The sequence below is a fragment of the Pterocles gutturalis genome, unplaced genomic scaffold (assembly GCF_000699245.1).
Source record: "Pterocles gutturalis isolate BGI_N339 unplaced genomic scaffold, ASM69924v1 scaffold39432, whole genome shotgun sequence".
NCBI lineage: Eukaryota > Metazoa > Chordata > Aves > Pterocliformes > Pteroclidae > Pterocles > Pterocles gutturalis.
In genome coordinates this window covers 1-18,864 of record NW_010114285.1, presented here as the reverse complement: position 1 = coordinate 18,864, position 18,864 = coordinate 1, and the positions used below count along the sequence as shown (strand labels likewise).

The following is an 18,864-nucleotide window of genomic DNA, read 5'->3' as shown; positions in this document are numbered from 1 at the left end:
TTATACAGAAGACGAGATTGTTTTTAAATTCTTGTATAGCACCAGTTATTGTCATAGAATAAACATATTTTCTATATGTAGTAATTGTTTTAAATCCTGATAAAACTGTAAGAAATACATTAGCTAATTACCATGAGTGCAAAATAGAAATGATAAGTAAATCCACAAATGCAATTTCAACAGTCTGACTGGCAACTACATAAAACGAATTTATTAAGATCATGTGATTAGCAAGTTTCGTGGAGTTCTTTCATTAGTAAAGTTATGCTACTTTAAATTTTATGGTCTTTCAAAGGCAAGGCGTGGCTTTAAGTGAATGGTAACTTTTAATTGAGAAAAAACAAATAACGACTAATAAGAACAATTCTTTAAAATAAACACATATAGATAAAGTATGTGAAACATACGTCTGAAGATCAGGTCATCATTAGCATTCTTAAATCACTGAATTATATAAAGATAGGAGGTAAAGATTCAATGTTTTCACATTTGCCAATTTTTAGAGAAATAGCTACACATTTTACTTCCTTATAAGTCAGAATACTACAATTAATGACATGCTAAACCTATATATTGTAAATAAAAAAATAAATCATCTTAAAAGTAGAACTAATGCAAGAAAACCCTTTTGAGAACCGAGTTCTCCAGTGTTTTAACCAATAAGAGTTAATCTGGTATTAACATACTAGTATGAAAAAGTAACAGGTATTTAATGGGAAGTACAGACATACATTATGTTTGAGCAAGTTGAGAAGCAGGTGGCCTGTGATGTATATATTGCCATTCTTGACAAGAGAAAATGAGAGGTTTTCCTCTTAAACATTGAAAAAGCTGCAATTGACATGTACACGTGCATTCCTGTCAAATACAACAGTACCATTTGCAAAATACTGGAGGTGTGCACATTCCTATCTCTTACATCATTATCCTTCTCCATCACTGAAACATGTCAGGACAGTTAGTTCACATCTGCTCTTCACATTTCTCAAAACATTTTCTTTTTTCAGCCTTTTAGACACAGTTCTAGTAAATCACTTCAGGACAGAGCTCATTTTAGCTGTTTCTTGCACTTCCCCACTTCTCTTGCAATAATACCATTGTTCCTTCTGGTAGAAATACTAGGATTTGTAACTAATTTGTAGCCTGAACATTCTGGCCTTGCATAAACTATTCTAGCAATAGAATCAGATTTCATTGCCGTTTAGAAGGTCTCGTAAGTATAAGCTCTACAGATAGGTTAGCAACTAATTTTTACAAGATGCAGATCCAAATTTCACATACTTATCTTCTATTTAATGCTGCTGGAGCACTGCCATCTACAAAAGCAACCTCTGGAACAAAAGCCATAATCAAATGTGCACACATACATACGTACACAAATTGGGAAAATGATTCTTGTGCCAAAAACGGGGGAAAAAAAAAGGAAATTTCACATTTACTGTTTTCACAAGGCCATGAGGGCAGAAGCAGAGCAACAAATTGGTAATGTTTAGATTCAGATCTTACTTTCATCTGGAAATAGGTTAGTTCAATGACATTAAAACCAAACAAAAAGAAGTTGCAGCATGACATTCCTCTCCTTCCTCAGTATCCTTGAAGAAAAAGATGGCCGATTATTTAAGTCCATTATAGTTTTCATAATACACAACATAAAATCAAGACACAGACAAAGTACAGCAGAAGATCTGTGTCCCTGAATTATGTGCACGTTGTGACAGGATAGAAATGTACTATGTTTATATAAAAATATATTCAACATTTAATGAACAATATTCTGAACTCTCCTCAGCCAACTTTGCAACAGAAGCTGCAATTTTAACTTAATTTCACAATATTTTTTAGATATTTGTTTGTGGGCTAATTATTTTTTTATGCTAAAGAACAGTGACAAAATTAATAATCCTTTTCATCTATACTCTCTCTTTACTTTTATCTTCACTTTTATTCTTTTGATCTGTCATCCATTTGCTAGGGATTCAAATCTCATTAGTCAGCATTTTATAATTCCATGCTAAGAAATATAATAATTTCAACTTGAGATAGCATTTTAAGTCACTTCACTTAAGTATTTGCTCGGTCCAGGAGACGAAGTCAACTTAATCCAGTTTTACAATCTACACTTGGAATAGAACAGATGAAATGTAAATAATTACTGAAATGTTGCCTTCATTCTGCGCAGCGTGTCCTGAATTTTTCGAGAATGTTTTTCTGCTGGTATCTGATGGAAGTTGGCACAGTTGTCAGCTGCCAAGGCAGAAATGTCTGCATCTTTAAAATTAGTTATTCTTTGTCTGAGGTAAGACTGCAGCTTGGAATCTGGTGTATATGTATACGGATTCTCTTGAAACGCATGAACTTGGCTCACAACTTTTGCAATATTTCTTGAAAAAAGAATATAGTAAAAAAAAATCAGTTTTGCTGCTGATAAAAACAAAAACAAACCCCCCAAAACCCCAAATCAAACTTTAAAGGAAATTCTGTAGTTATTTGTCATCTTAGTTAGATGTCAAAATGACTGAAATTGTTTAAACTGGTAACAGTGAAATGCTGCATTTGCTCTTATTACCTCATTACACAATATTCTATTTTAAAAAGTTAGGTGACACACATGCATAATTAAAATAATTACCTAAGTTTAGTCCACTTATGAGCTCCATTTGTCATTGTGAATCCTCCAGTTTCAAGTTGTTGGACATGCATAGCCAAAACATGGGCTGATGGAATTGTTGGAAGTGTTTTGAATCTCTCTCCTTCCATCAAGCACAAGCTGTCACTTTTTAAAAAAACCTAGTTTTAAAATCCACACAGAAAAATCTCACGTTAAGTTCTCCACTTCATGTGTGTAGCACTACACATCTATTTGTAACAAATTTTAACTTTTGGCATTGAATTTGAAGATCTCACTATGAATTAATCTAGTGTCAAATGTTTTAAAGTACAGAAATAAAGTAACTTTAATCAAAAGATACTTCATATATCATTCTTAATTATTCTAAATCACAGTCAGAATTATATGTTAGAACTTCCCTCTATGATTCAAAATTGGATAGATCAATAAGAGAATGCCTGTGATAAAATAAACATTTAAGATTTTTCAAAACAGATTACAGCCACAAAGCTCCTGCAGAAACCATCAGAAAAAGTGTATCTGATGCCCTAGCTTGCTTTCAATTTTTTTCTTGAATTTTAGTCACACAGGATACACTTCTGAGAAACACTGACATTGAAATTAATGTAAACTCTCAGATTGAGTCAACAGTCTTAATTCAAATTAAAATCTCCTTCACAATACAAAGTAATAAATTTGGCTTTTATCCTGCAGACACACCCATTTAAGTAGACCTTGTATCTTATCCAACCCCAAAGAAGTATTTTCACATTGAAGACTTTATACTATACCTCAACAGCCTTGAGTTCCTCCATTATTTCAGCTACTTTTGCAGGTAGAATTTTCCAGGCCTTACAATAAAACAAAATTTGTTTTTCACTTAATGTCCATATTGGTACAAGATTATGTTAATCAAAATAGTTACAGAACAGAGTCCCAAACTTACTGGTAACTGTCGTACAAAAAGATTTTCCAAGCCTGCTAGGATTTGCATTGCAGTAGCAAAATTTCTTTGTTCATAGCAGCATTTTGCTATAAGAAGAAATTTTGATAACAAGCTCACCTGCAACTGAAAAAAATTAAAATATACTATATGTAAAAAATACCAAGATATACTGAATATAGATAGTAAATCTACGTAAATCTGCATAACAAAATCAAATGAAAAGGAAGAAAAAGAGATGCATTTTCTTTTTGAATTTGTTATTGGAATTGTTGACTGTAGTGACATTTTCCGCCAACACAAAGTTTCATCTTCTCTGTCACTGAGGTGTCCTTTGTGAAAGTCTGCCATCTATTCTCCTCAGGCAACCCATTTCTTACATTCTATTAGGTTTTGACACCTGCTACTACAAAACATCCAAGAGACCCAAGATCCTCCTTGTGACAACAAACCAAATTGTTAAGTGCGCACTCACAGGTGTATTTCAGAATATCTCCTGCAGCTTTGGTACGTAACAACTCATATACAATGGCAAATAACCATTTTATAACTAAGTAGTACAATAGAACAATGACAAACCTTAGATGTGTGACATGTTACAATTTCAGCAGCAACCCAGGTGCTGATACCGTCTGCATTTCTTAATAAATGTAGAAGGTACTGGTCTTGTATGCACTTCGACAGAAACAGATTACAGACTTTCAGTGAAACTGTCTCTGGAGAAACAGCTCTATGGAGAGAATGGGGAAAAAAAGGCAAAAATAATTCACTCTAATTTTGGATTTTCAAAGAAAATCTTGATTGTGAAGATGCCAACTTCTAACCATTTAAAATAATTTTGCAGTGCTTGCAGTCTTGATTTTATAATCTTTTGTAAAGTACGTAGTGAGCTATGTTACTTTTTCTTCCTTATAATTACAAGATAATTATGTGTGATTACAAGATAAGCATATGCAGTATGCATTTCTGTACATAAAGACACCTTCACCACTTGTTACTGAATAAAACAAACCATCCAATCTGACACAAAATAACAGCTAAAAATCCAAACTCATTAAAAACTGCAGCCGCGTTAAGAAATTGAGCCTGATGCCTAGTGGTACCACACAGTTTTATTCCCATGCCTGAACCCCTAATCAATATAAACCAGCTGATTTAGCCTTTGCCATTTAACAATCTGTAAAAGATGAGCTGCTTTAGATGTTAATTTCCTGTCCTTAGACAAAAAAGTCTGCTACAAGTATTGCAATTAACAAGTACTGACTAGACGCCAGCTGAACCCACTGAATATGTAAGAACTAGACCATAATAAAATATAATTAGGTCCATGTGGCTGGATCAAAACATTAATTACCATTGAGCAAGTAATTTAAATAAGTTGATAACCACTCTAATAACTACAGGAAAATTCTCACTTATCTGTGAATACTGATACTTCATCTACCTAACAATACAAAATTAACATTGCACTGAGAGGTTGTGGAGTCTCCACTCACATTCAGAACCCAACTGCACATGATCCCAGGCAACCTGCTCTAGCTGAGCTTGCTTGAGGCAGGGGGGGCTGGACTACACAATCTTGAGAGGTCTATTGCAGCCTCAGATGATCTGTGATTCTGTAATGGTCATTGACATTTTATATACATACACTCAGGCATTATCAAGTAGCCTGCTTCAGGAACTATTACAATTTTTTCCACCAAAAAGAAAACCTCTGAAGTAACCCCCAACACAAGTCTTCAGAAATATTTTGGCCTTACACACTTTAGTTTTCAAAGAAATCACCTTGCAAATGTCACCTACCTTGTACACATATGTGCATCAGTACATATATACATGTATAAAATATCTTGAAACTAAAAAAATTATGTAAACACACTATTTAGTCTGTTGAAAAGATATTAAGTATTTAAAATGCTTCTCTCTTCCTGGATGTGTTAAAGATGTAACACAGTAAGTTATTGTGCATCAACAGAGTAGAAGTGCAGTTAAAATAAGCAACTTACTTTTGGACAGTGACACATTTGTCTTTAACACCAAGTGCTCTTGAATTTAGAAAGTGTACTGGATGACATTTCTGAAACAATTCCTAAACAAAAAGAGCAAGATATATCTCTTGTTAGCACTAGCGGTTCTTTTAAAATGTTCAGGGATAAAAATGATAGAGGATTCCCCCCACTTCCCTCCCTTCAGCAAATTTATCAGAGGGATCACAATCTAAGAATACAATTAGCCATTCTGAATTTTACTGTAGAGGTTTCAAGAGAAAAAGGGATTATTTTAATTCAAAGTCTTATGAAATAGTATGAAATAAGCTTGAAACAGGGTCGGGAAATGGTAGAGAAAGGAGTCTGAGTATAAAGTAAGGACATAGATATTATTCGTACTTCCAAGTAAACCTAGACCTTTGTACCTGTTGCAGTAATGTCAGCTGACAACAAAGCTGTTGGGCACTGTATTCTGTTAAGAGATATGGTCCCACTTCATCTGCTTTAGCAAAGGAGACTGGGAATTCTGTAAAACTGTTATAGCATGGCCTTGGCAAAACTGATGGAAGAGAGTACAGTCGCTCTCTCTGATACTGTGCAATTGGTCCCACACCTTTGGAAAGTTTCCAATTAAAATTCTGTAGAAAAAAAATATGTAAAGCTACAACTTCTCTAAAGCAAACATTGCTTCCCCTTGATTTAACTTTCTGAAACATTTTGTTAGAGAAACACCTTTGTGGATGCAAAAGTCTTAATCTAATCTTCAAGGTTAGCCCAGGCACTAATTGGTTTATTCAACATTGCTATTCTAAGATAACATAATACACACAGTCAATGAGTCTGAGAAGGAGGTCACCAGATCTCAATCAACACTTGGTGTTTAAAACAAACTCCCACATATTCAAGATTGCTGCCATGAAATAGCTTATATTCTGAAGTTTCATATTATGTTTTATTTCTTACTATCTCTTACTATTGCTTGTACTCTTTTTGCTTAGAATCAAACATCCCTTTCCAAACAAATATTTGGTTTTCCATTCTTCTTCCCTTCTTACATCATCCAGGATCATTACGATGCAGTGACAATAAAATAGGTCAATGTTTTCTCTATTCTGCTTGCCCTTTATTGGTTGAATCCCCAATATACCCCACGGAATTCGACACCTTAATCAAGAGGCTGATTCTAAATCCAACTTGCACATTATTGATACATTTGACTTCCACATGTCTCTTTGGTAACTCTGTAGGAGATCTTTTTCAGGAAAAGCATACAGTATGCTCCATCTTCTCAGGTTACTTTTCCCTAGCACACTATACAAAAACCAGTAAATACAGACAAAAGTTCAGACAAGTTTTTGCTACAAGCTTTGAAGTTCTAGTAGAAAACCCCTCATCCCCTTCTGTTTTCCTGTATTTATAGACTTACAAAGGTACATACCTAATAAAAAGTATTAACATTCGACTATGGGGAAAAGGTTTCCTAGTAACTATGAGTCACATGCTAGTATCAAGGATGAAGAGTTCAACTCCGCTCGAAATTTTGATTATCTGATCTATTGCTACTGAAACAGATGACAGGCTGCCATAAAGGCTTAAGATGAATTCCACAGTTATAGAACTGTTCAGGCCTTAGATACTTTCAAAAGAAAATTTTAAGTGCAGGTTCATAAATTTTACTAAATCAGGGTCTAGACCCTAAGCTGTATACTCTAGTTTTTGTCAGAAAATAATACATGGAAATGTGCTCCATGTACTGCAGTCGCAAGAAAAGACATGCCTTTCTGGAAACATCTTCTGAGAGCTTTTTACATAGAGAATGTAATGTTTTTCTGTCCTCCTCCTTGCCCTCCTCTTCACATTTGTCCATGCTGGAGCACTGATGAGCACTGCCACTTTTCCTGGCAGAAGCATCCTCAAGCAATGACAACAGACGGTCACCATAGCCATTTAATGGAGCAACCTGTAAATGCAGAACAGGTTAACAGAATATTGAACTCAATATCCCATAAATTACAAGCAAGACACAATACAGTTGTTAAGATTCAAGTCTGTCCAAAGCCAGACATACTGAACATAGCTGTCAAAGACAGCATTAATTTTCTTTTAGTTTAATTGCAATTAGGACAGTTTATTGTAATAACCATCTTACATATACCATAACCGATTTAAAATGATTTTTTTTTCCCCTAAAGCTTCTACTGAAAGTCTGACTTACCTTGGAAGAAATAAATTCTTTTAGGGCACACAAAAGGTCAGTATTTGTTGCAAAGTCTACACTGTAGCAGTCTTCAATCCAAGCCTGCAGGATGTAGAAACTGCGGTTACATATTTTGGCAAGTGATGTGGAAGGATCCAGGCTTGCACTGGTAAGAAGAAAAAGGCCATTTCACCAAAATTGATATAATATTCCAATTTAAATATAAGTGTTCAGAAAACCACAAGTATTATTTGGCATTGACTGTATTATCTTAAATTCTTATATTTCATATATCTGGCATCCACGGCTCTATGGAACCAAAGCTGTGGTTGTACTTAGAACCCATCACTAAACAAGTGGCAACAGTAAGACTCAGGATTCATAATAAAAACAAAGTAAGCACATTGTCAAATATAGCACTTGCTTTAGTTTTACTCTCACTTGTCAAGAGAGTCTTAGAAACACTAACATCAAAATACAACATAATTAAATTTTTCTTTTGAGAAACAGCTATTTGCCATTGGGAGGAAAAGTCAATTGTGCTTTGATAATATTTTTCACAGGAAATTACTGTACCTGGATAAAGTGCTGCTGATTCTATCAAGAAGAAACTGCAAAAATTCTTCTTGTGTGCAGAAATAGCGAAACGTATAGAGAAACTGCTGTACATAACCTTCTAAAAACGCATTTCTGTGAAGCACAAGAAAAATTTCAGACAAGGAATAACAATTACACAACTACTTGCATTAGAGTACAGCAACAGCAAAAAAAAAATCCTCAAAATATCAAGAATTACTAGGGATTTTAAATTTTCAAGCTTTACATAAAAGCTTGATGCCTTTTTATTTTATTTTTACACATCAAATATTGTGATCACCAAGACTGAAAGCATAATTTGTTTTATAAAAAAGTTTCTCTACTTCCAATTTTATGAAGAACCACTTTGACATTTCTATCATCATTAAAAGTTACATTCTAAATAGAATGGAAGAACATATTAAATTTTCTTTTTTCTATCATCTCACTTGACAATGTTTTAAAAGATTATTCCATGATTCTATGATTTTTATTATAATAGCAGCATAAAAAGTAGATAATTTAAGCAAGAAAATATCTCATGTAGCTCTAATTAGAGCAGTAGTTTCTTTAATAACAGAATACACTTATTACACACACTTTAAAAATGAGTGTATTTTACTATTTTATACACATACGCACACACTCAAGGTCTTAACACAGGTTAATTGTCATATCTCCCTCACGGCTTACAGCTAACAATGAAAGATTGGGTTTGACGAATGTGGAAGCAGATTCCAAAAAAAATTGTTCACTTTGTGCAAAAATATTAACTACCAGGAAAAGCAGCATTCAGGACAAAGCAACTGGGTCTCAGAGGATGAACTGGGAGAAGCAGCTGGGAAGAAGTTGCTCTCTCTACAGTGGCACAAGTCTGACAGAGTCTCTCAGGCACTTTCCATCCTTCATGCTATTATGGCTCAGGTACCTTAAAAAAACACTTCCTTCACCTTAGTCGAAGGTTAAAGGACACCTTTTTCCCCATTTAAGCCCTGAGATAAGCCTGCATCTTGATCAGTCCCAAGGACTAGGGCAATCATTTGTAAACCAGAACCTATAAGTTTTCATATCCAGACCCTATTAATATGAATTATCAAATTATATGTTCTGAAGAATAGTTGTACTGATGGCAGTAACATAAAACCTTCATTACATGGCAACTATCAAAGCAAAACCTCAAATAAGCAAAGAATAAAAGTTTAAAGTTATTAGGTTTTGATTTATTATCAAATTGTGTGAGTTTTAATCAAATCTAAACTTATCAGTTTGGCTTATTTCTTATCAGACTGTCTTTTGCCACTTCCATGCCCATTTCTGTAAATAAGTCTCCACAGAAATAACATTAAACTTGCTACAAGAATGGAGAACTTATGTAATGTTGAGCAACTAGGATTTATCACGGAGACCATTTCTTCCTGAATTAGCAACTACGTTGCAACCCAATTAAGGATGTGCAAAATATACTATACCTAGAATACAAACAAGCCATTAAACCAAGCGGTGTCCCAGCCTGAAGAACTCTTATTCCATTTTCGTTATTACATTGGTGTTTCTCTGTGTTATAGTAAAGAAGTAATGACGACTCATCTGTAGGTGCCACATCCACGGCGTCAGTTCTCCCATTGTGAATAACTGTAGGCAGCACACAGGATTCCACACCCCACTGCTCTGCATACATAATCTGCTCAAAGATGCAAAGCCACGCAAAAATAAAATGTAGGAAAATAAAGAGGAAAATACACAGAAAATGCAGTCAACTCAATTTAAAGCAAAATCACATTTCATACAATTGCTTTTTTTCTTTTAAAAATAATATTAGCAGCAATAACCTTTAATAATTCTTTTAGATCCTACTTAGTTTGGCATTTTGACACGAAACATTTCAGATTTCATATATTGACTTGAGGAACCAACCATACTGACACAGTAATGAAATGACAAATGAAACAAAAGCAAAGTAAAGTTTGACTTGCCTGCATGTATTTCTTCACCAGTTCAAGAAACTGTACTTTTGATTTCATCTCCTGTAACTGTCCTCTCAATTTGGGCAACATAGATTTAGTTTCAGGACCTTTAGATTTAAAACACACAGCATAAGAACATCAATGCTACTGATTTACTGGGAAAAATACTTGAAAGTACTACACACCCATTTCATTACTGACAAGTTCCTGTAATCTCACCTTTGCTTCTTCTTTCTTTCTGCAATAGTTTCTGGTAAAACTTTATTGTCTTTCTGTAATTTTTCGTCTCCATCATTAGCAATTGTTCTAGTTCCTATTTAAATAGAAAAATGATTCTGATCAGAATGGTAAATAGAAGGTTCTAGCAGGAAACTGAAGTTTTAGAAGAGTTATCTTGTACAGAAAAAAGAACATCCGAACAGACAAGCATAGGTTATTAGCCGGGAAAAACCACACCTGTGCTTACAGGGACAGGGAAGCATCACCTGTCCCCAGAAAAGCATTAGTTATACCACAGTTCTACAACTTAAGAACTGGAGCTGGTTTGTGTATGGTGAGACTGCACTGTAGTTTGTCTGAATTAGTTTATATAAATACGCCTTCAGTTATAATCGCACTTATCTGGTTGTTTTCAAGAGCATTTTAAAAAGTGATGGTCAGAAGTCATCCAGAATTAAAAGTGATGGGTTCTAAAATCAGTCCACACCCCAGAAATGCTCTGTTAGGCAGCTGACCTATATCTGCATCAAGAAATGAATGTTTGATTGAAGGCAATGGTTTCCAAACAGTATAATCACATTATATTATACAACCACATCAGAAAGCAGTCAGGAGAGCTGCCCTATAAATAAAAGACATATCAGTTTTGAAGTTGAGCTTACATATTTTACATTTATGCTTTTTACATAATAGAAAAAATAAACTAAATTTCTATGGAATTATATAACTTAAGCAATGGGTAGAAATGAAAGTTTATTGGGCTTCTCACAATACTATCAAATTTAATGTAAACATTTATATTTGCTTGCATATCAAAGTTTTCATTATTTTACGAACCAATGAAAATGGGCCGTTCACTTTGGGTTCAGCTTCTGATTTATTACAAAACAAGAAACATGACACATGTTGTGTTTTATAAAAGTGGTGGCTTTTGCACTAGCTAACTACCAGTGACCCAGTTACATGAAACAGCATTTTAAATGGAATAAGTTCACTGAATGCAGCAGACATAACTCCCACAAGCAGAGTGATCAGAAAACACAGCTCAGAGCTAACAAACAACAGATTGGTAAATAGGTTAGCTTTAATGGGATGGACTTACTAGAAATTAATTTGAGTTTGAGAAAAACCTCTTACTGTTTTTCAGAAAAGCTCAAAAGGTTTAACAACATAGTTCATTAGCAGGAAAAAGACACAAAAGCCCTGTGTATTTTTAAAAGACTTAGCACTACATAGGCATCAGAGTACTGAAAGCGCAGAAAAGCTATTATCCAGATTCTGAATTGCAAACTGCTTGCTTTTACTTAAAGGTTTGGTTTTGCTTCACCAACTAAAGCGAAAACAAGTTGATTAAGAGATTATGAACACAGAAAGGGAATCAGAAAGAGTGGCCATTTCCTGACATTTGGAATCTGATGGATGGGAGTGGTTTGTGCCCTAAAAAACTCCCGGTGTGTAGAAATGAAGTCAGCAGCAAATTCCCAGTCTATTTCACAACATCTTCCATTTTAGGTAGGTCTAGAATATAAACATTTATGATAAAGCTATACATTCAATTGTTCTACTTCCTCTGAAGTACATTTAATTTGTCAGGACACTTTTCTATAGAATATCCCTTAGTCTAGGGAACAAAGTAATGACAGAGCAACTTGGCTTACTTGGGAAAATTGCAAATTCCAATCTATCCTTGAAGCACTTTTTACGTGATGAAGAGTGGCTCCACCAAAGGATGCAGAATATTGGCAGAAGGGAAGGGAAAAGAGAAAATGAATGGGAAAGGGAAAACTGGCCAGCATATGCAAAACCTTTACTAGAAGCATCCTAGTCACAGCTTGGGTGCAGTGAAGTTTGGTGGAGACTTGCAAGTAGCTTATGAGATTTGGGGGATAACTGAAACCCAGTGTGGGCAAAGAGGAGAAGGGCAAAGGCTGAGAGTGAAGACTTGCGGCTGCAAGACAGCGGAAAGCAAGCTTATCAGACTACAGAAAAAAATGCTCTTCTCATTGTGAAGGCAGTATTAGACATTGCCCTGGAGAAATGGCAGCCCTGGTAGCTGCCTTCCCTTCTTGCTCTGCTGCGAGGACTTGGCGTGGTTTAGCCTGGATGTGCTCTGTATGAGAGTGCAAAATCAGCAGCTCCTGAACTAGAGATGATGAGGCAGGGAACATATACTTGCTCACCTAAGGACTAACTTTTCTAAGTACAGATTAACCTTTGCTGACCTTAAGAAGTGCAATGAACTATATGATAAGCACCTAGACAATGAAGTGTTAATTATTTTTACGACATTTGAAATTGTCACCTTGATCCAGAAATATTTTAATTTTTTATATTCTAGCTATTTCAAATTCCTTCCAAACATGAGTACATACTACCTTTTTTTTTTTTTAAATTATAATAGCTTGATGAATCCTATTGTTAATATTGTTCATCATATAACAAATGTTTTACTTTTTGCACCTTATTAAATCACAACCTAAGATGCACACAATATCCAACAGGTTCCAGTAGAAAAATGGAAAAGTTAGTTATTTTTATGGCAGAATATTTAATTATGTCATAAATAAAATTATATGTTCTAACACTCAGAGTTCCTCAGAAACTGCATGTTGTCAAACCGACTTAGAGGTATGAAAAATTAAATTTAATTACATTTAGTTTTAGAAAGTGAATAAAGAAACATTTGAATCATATAAATTTTTCTTTGGAGAGATCAGTGTATTAATGAGATGTATATGTCTCCAAAACTGTAATTTGTTGTGTGGTTAGACTCCCATTCAGCACTCAGTTCCAGCTGTAAACTAGACTTGAACTGACCAAGCAGACTTGTTCCTACGAAAGGGTAGTTTCACTAAGTCAGGACAAATGTAGTTGAGCTCAAATGCCTAACTATCTTTAAACATTCACTCTTTGAAATAGCAGCTCCTAAATGTTGCTTTAGTACACTATCGCAAAGCTGTAGAATCAGCTCAACTTTATTGCTGACTTCTTAAAAAAATCTGTCAGAGACCTGATGTAAAAAGTGGATTGATACAATCTTTGCCAGACAACAAAAACTAGACTACAGCTAATCAACAAACTGGTTTCTGAAATAAAACTGGTTAACAGATGATTTAAACAAGGAATGATAGGGTGGAGACAAACAGCTCTACCTTGCATGGGAGGCAAAACTTTCCTCTAGAAACTCAAACCACCTTCCTGCTCAAAAGAGCCACTTACAAGCCTTCTTTCAGACTTTATACTCTTCCTGGACTGGATATGGGACATGTGTTTTCTCCACTAGATTTTACAGTGAGAAGCTGGCAGATAGAATAATTCACTTTTTCAGCTTCTACTTTGTCAGAAAATTCACGTTAATTTTCCCACTGAGTCTATTTTATTTTCTCAGTATTTTGGTTTAGACAGTGCATCATTCCCTTGAAATGTGCACAGCTCTCATTGTTTACACATTAACAGTGTTAATGCTTCATAAATGCCAATGATTAACAACCACATTTATTTTTTAAATCACATGTACTCCAAGTATAACAAATACAAATGTTCATATTATCAAATAAAACTAGCTAAAACACTTTGCTTTACAAATACCGATGTTGGCAACATCAAAGTACAATGATACAGAAGGATTTATAAATGTTAAATCCCATCCCTATCAACGGTACCAGCAACATCCGTGTTGTTCAAAATGATATATGAACTGGTCTTTGTCAGCTGCTGGTATGAAGACTAAAATCATGCTATACTTTTTCACAGTTGATTTGTAGCCTTTGGTTTGATGAATCAGGCAGCAGAAATAGCAGAAAGAAGCTGGATAGAGCTGCTTATCACCCACATGTTGATAATTGATTCTCTTACAGCTAAGAATCATCGTCTCCTGACTGCTGCAGTGGCAGAAAAACAAATTTCAGTTTAATATTTTTTCCATGTCTTTCTTATATATATTGACAAGTTAAAACTTGTTAACAGTTCATCTCGTTTCAACAATATTGCTAATAGTTTATTTCAGAAATTGTCATGACTGATGGAGTTCGGAAAAACAGCAGGATTTTAGGAAGGTTTTCTTTGCTCAGGTTAAATGGTCAAGATTGCTGCAGTTCGAACATTATGATTCTCTAAGTTTTTATTTTAAACACATTTCGAAGAAGCTGGGTTTCACAGAAAATCAGTGGTGCAGTAATATCAGCAGAAAGATTAAAGTTGTTGATGCTGTGGTAGTGAAAGAAATAAAAACAGTCACAAGACCAAAAAATAACCCATATTTTAAACCATCCTCTGTTGAATTTGTAGTAACATGATACTTCAAAAGCAATTTTTTAAATAAAAAAATATGAGAGAAAATTTAATGCAATATTATTAAAAAAATGTCAGTATTATATACCTAAATTTTCTAGTACTCCAAGACTTTTTTTGTATAAGCAGTACAACAGAGAAGATATGTATCTGCACATACATGCTTTTTTGGTGAAAATTAACTTTTCTTTTGCAATGCATTCAAAACATTTCTATGCTGTAGAAGAGTATTTAATCTTCTGTTAACCTTCTTCTCTGAAGGAAATGGTGGAATATAAACTGATTTTGACTTCATAATTAAAGATGACAGTTTATAATTATATTCCTTGTAACTTGAACACAAAGGGATCTCACAAATTAGGAAGACTACTTCTGTAAGATCCCAAGCTTCTATTGTCTGAAAATAATTATTTCATTCTTGTTTGACCACCTGGCCTCATATGCAGTCCAGGTCACATCCATTATTTCTGCATTACTGAGACAGAATAAGATTAGAGTCTAGTTTTTGTCCAGCTATTAAGATTTCACACTAATTTTACATAACACAAGGAAGATTAGTTCACTTATCCTCAGAGCAGTTTGCATCTTTTTCAGCTATTGGAATGTGCGTTGTTTTGTGCTCAAAATGAACTGTTGGCTAATTGCCAAGCCAAATGAATGCACTTTGTATCAATAGTAATCTTCCTCCAGTGGAACATACCGTGCACGAGCACAATATAATTTTCTAGAGAGATACTTCATCACTATTTCCCACCCCAGCCTCTTGAATGATTGTTGGGCTAGCAAATTCTTATGCACTAATGCAAACAGTGGCAATGTATAATAGTATGCATTAATTTCATGAGCAAATTCCAAAGCAGACTGTAAGCACCATGAAACTTCATTTTTGTTGTATGCCTGTTAAATAGGGAAACCAATTGCCAAGTACTTGGAAGATAATTCACATCCTTTTGAATCAAACTAAAATGCTGAGTAGTCTGCAAAAATCTCTAAGTAAAAAGACTGCCTGTTGAAACAGAAAAATCTATTTATATGCTTATGAAAACTCCTTCCTTGTGAAAATCTGTTCTTCAGTCAAGAATTAGTCCTTCAAGTCAGGGAGATAATGCAAGCACATTTTCTCTAGCTGGCACGGTTATACAGGATTAAACAACCCTACAGGATTAGTAACAGGAATTTTTGAGTAGACGTAAATTTTTGAGAATGGTAGTCCTGAAAACCTATTTTTAACTTTTTTATTTATTTATTTTTACACACACCAATACTAGCTGAAATTTCTCATGCTATTTTCTCCTATAGACTTACATCTGAATATTAAGGAGCAAAAAAGTAGAACTTCCTCAATGACTCAGGCTTTAACTTGCCCAATAACAGAAAAATAGTTCTGTTTTTTACTGAAAACTGAAGTGAGGTCACAGCCTCTTCAGAAGAAGTGAATGTAAATAGATCCACTGGGATTTAAACTGGCTATGTGGAAACAAAAAAAGTCTAGATTGTGTTCTCAGCTGTTCAGTTCTACTACATCATGGTCACTTAAAAATAAAGCAATAAATTCAAGTAACTGCCCATCGTAAGGAAATCCAAAAGAGCAGTGCAACTCCTGCTTCATCTTTATTAAACAGATACCTTCAGAGACAGTAAGGAAACACAAACTAGACAACTAAACATTCTCAGGGACACAAAAAGACTCCAGCTGTCTCTATACTAGTAGGTCTTCCAGTATTAATAACTCATTTACTTCAAATTCTCCATGCCCTTCTCATGAATCAGCTCCAACTATACAGACTTCTGTAGCTTCATATATTATCCTTACTCTGGTTTCGGAATTGAAATATTTACAAAACTATTTACAAACTGAAGCTTGTTATACAGTTAGATGCACAAATGTAAAAATTAAGTAAATGTGATCAATATGATCTTTAAGGGAATGGAAGACATTGCTAATCTAAAACAACCCACCCCCCTACCCATGTTAGCCCGTGCGCCCCAAGCTGCTTAAAAGGCACAAAGGTGCACTCATCATGATGATTAGCTATTTCCAAGAGATGATGGGAGCAAATAACTGCCATTCTGCTGGCAAACAGTGAGAAACTGCCAGGGAATTCACCATGACCAAGGGAAAGGGCTCAGAGCACGTGACAGGGAGGACCTCTTGTGAGCCTGTGATACACACCCGTCATAGCCATTCTTAGCTCTCTTCTATAATACTACCACCATGGGATTGGTGCATATGGCAGACAGTACCTTTCCAGTCAACTTCAGGAAGAGAAGATGGGTTGTAGGTCAGTGATCATCAATTTCATGTTGGTGCTCTTTATTTTGGGATACTATCCTTACCTTGGTTTATTGATAAAACATTGCAAATCTTGAGGATTTTAAAACACTCACTTAAGAGTCAGTATTTAAAAGATGAAAGAAGGTTTCAACTCACTGTAACACAACAAATATTATCATACTTTTAACCAGCAAGTAAAGAAGCATTTTAATGATTTTAAAAAATCAAGGCACTCACCACTTTTTTAGCATCTATATTTTGAGAGTCACTTGATTTCTGTTTTGCAAGGTTTTCCATGTAACTATGAACTTCTGAATCAAAACATTCAGCTCCATAAAATGCACTGCTCCAACCAGGACTACAGCCATGAAAGTCAGGTAGATTGGGAGACACAAGGTAGCTGTTTCCACCTGTCTTTATCATGGTCTCTTCCTCTGGCTCTATATTTTCTTCTGCAAAGCCTGGATGAATACAACAGCCATTGCTTTGTAATTGTTGCTCTTTCTCTACAGGGACAGTATTCTGCAGCCTCAATTCTTTTCTGGAATTATCCAAAGGTGACTCATCAAAATCCACTTCAGCTAACGATTTATTTATCACAGGCTCATCCTTCATGTCAAAGGTTGCTTCCTCTTCTCCTAAAGAGGATGTAAGGAGGGAAAAGAAATAATGGTAATGTGCTATGATGCATGCTTTGTTGAACTTAAACACTACACATACAAAATATTGTTATGAGACCATCTATGCCCTCAAACAGTGGTGTTACATGGTTATTTTGGCTCCTTGCTTTCTTTTTCTCAACTACACATTGCAACATGACAAAGGCTAGAGACATTTTAGAACTCTTAAGCTTTGTCAATACATTCCTGAAAATTACAAAATACCTTCTGCACATATACAACAAGCATTTAAACAAAGCATAGTACAGAAACATCAAAACAAAAGTTCAATATGTCAGACTCAGACCTGTGCACGCATTAGTAAAAAGCTTAGCTCTTGAGTTTTTTTCCCATCTATAGGTCCTGAAGCTTTTAGTCCATACACAGAGGGCAAAAATACTTGATACAGCCAAGGAGGACATAGATGTTAAACATTTTATTCCTACAGGACTTACTCCCTTGAGCTATGATGGGACTTCTTTGCAGTTATAACGGCTACTACCAACCTTAAGGGACTGAAGCAACAGTCAAGGGTTGGTATGATGCTGACAGGAGCTTTTACGCCTGCCAGAAGTCTCTCTTTTCACTTGAGCAACCCTTCAGGGCTTAGATATGCCACCTTGGAGTCAAACAGACCTGAATTATTGGTGCAAAGAAGTCACACACCCCATGGGAAGGTCTGGCTTTACATCTTCAATCAGTCTGAGTCAAAAAGGAAAACTAACATAGCATGACAGCAGCCAAGTGCAAACTTACAAATTTATGTTTTGCCATAAAAGTTAACAATGTAGGGGTAAAAGTTGTTCTGCAAAGAACAACCTGCTTAACTTTTCTAAAAAGAGAGAAGTAACAAAGTTTGAATATTGAAACTTGACTGAACTACCTTGAAGAAAAATTAAACTGATATAACAGCAACCAAATACAAGCTGTCCGTGAATACAGCAAGCATAGAAAGGGTAATGGTTTTGTTATAACAACGGGATTTACCAGTCCCAGCCCAGTTTTGAGTTCAGCTACTTCAAAGATGGAGTATTTTGTAAACCTTCAATCACAAAGTAAGCCAGGAAAAATGCAAAACCCACACTGAGAAGTATAAATAAACACTCTGTTAATACAATGAAGATAGTTGGTTAGCGTTTAAAGAG

General features: G+C 35.0%; 1 protein-coding gene across 1 annotated transcript; it reads right to left on the bottom strand.

Moving 5' to 3' along the window:
- Positions 1-1,960: 1,960 nt before the first annotated feature.
- On the bottom strand, positions 1,961-17,698 carry LOC104462720 (protein very KIND-like; the record flags this gene model as incomplete). The annotated part of the gene is made up of 14 exons (XM_010074784.1): positions 1,961-2,381; positions 2,630-2,787; positions 3,400-3,459; positions 3,555-3,677; positions 4,131-4,281; positions 5,558-5,640; positions 5,965-6,177; positions 7,317-7,499; positions 7,755-7,902; positions 8,313-8,426; positions 9,782-9,993; positions 10,286-10,383; positions 10,496-10,589; positions 17,298-17,698. Coding segments are annotated over 14 exons (2,270 nt in total), but the record flags the coding sequence as incomplete, so codon positions are not given.
- Between the last annotated feature and the right edge of the window lie 1,166 nt (positions 17,699-18,864).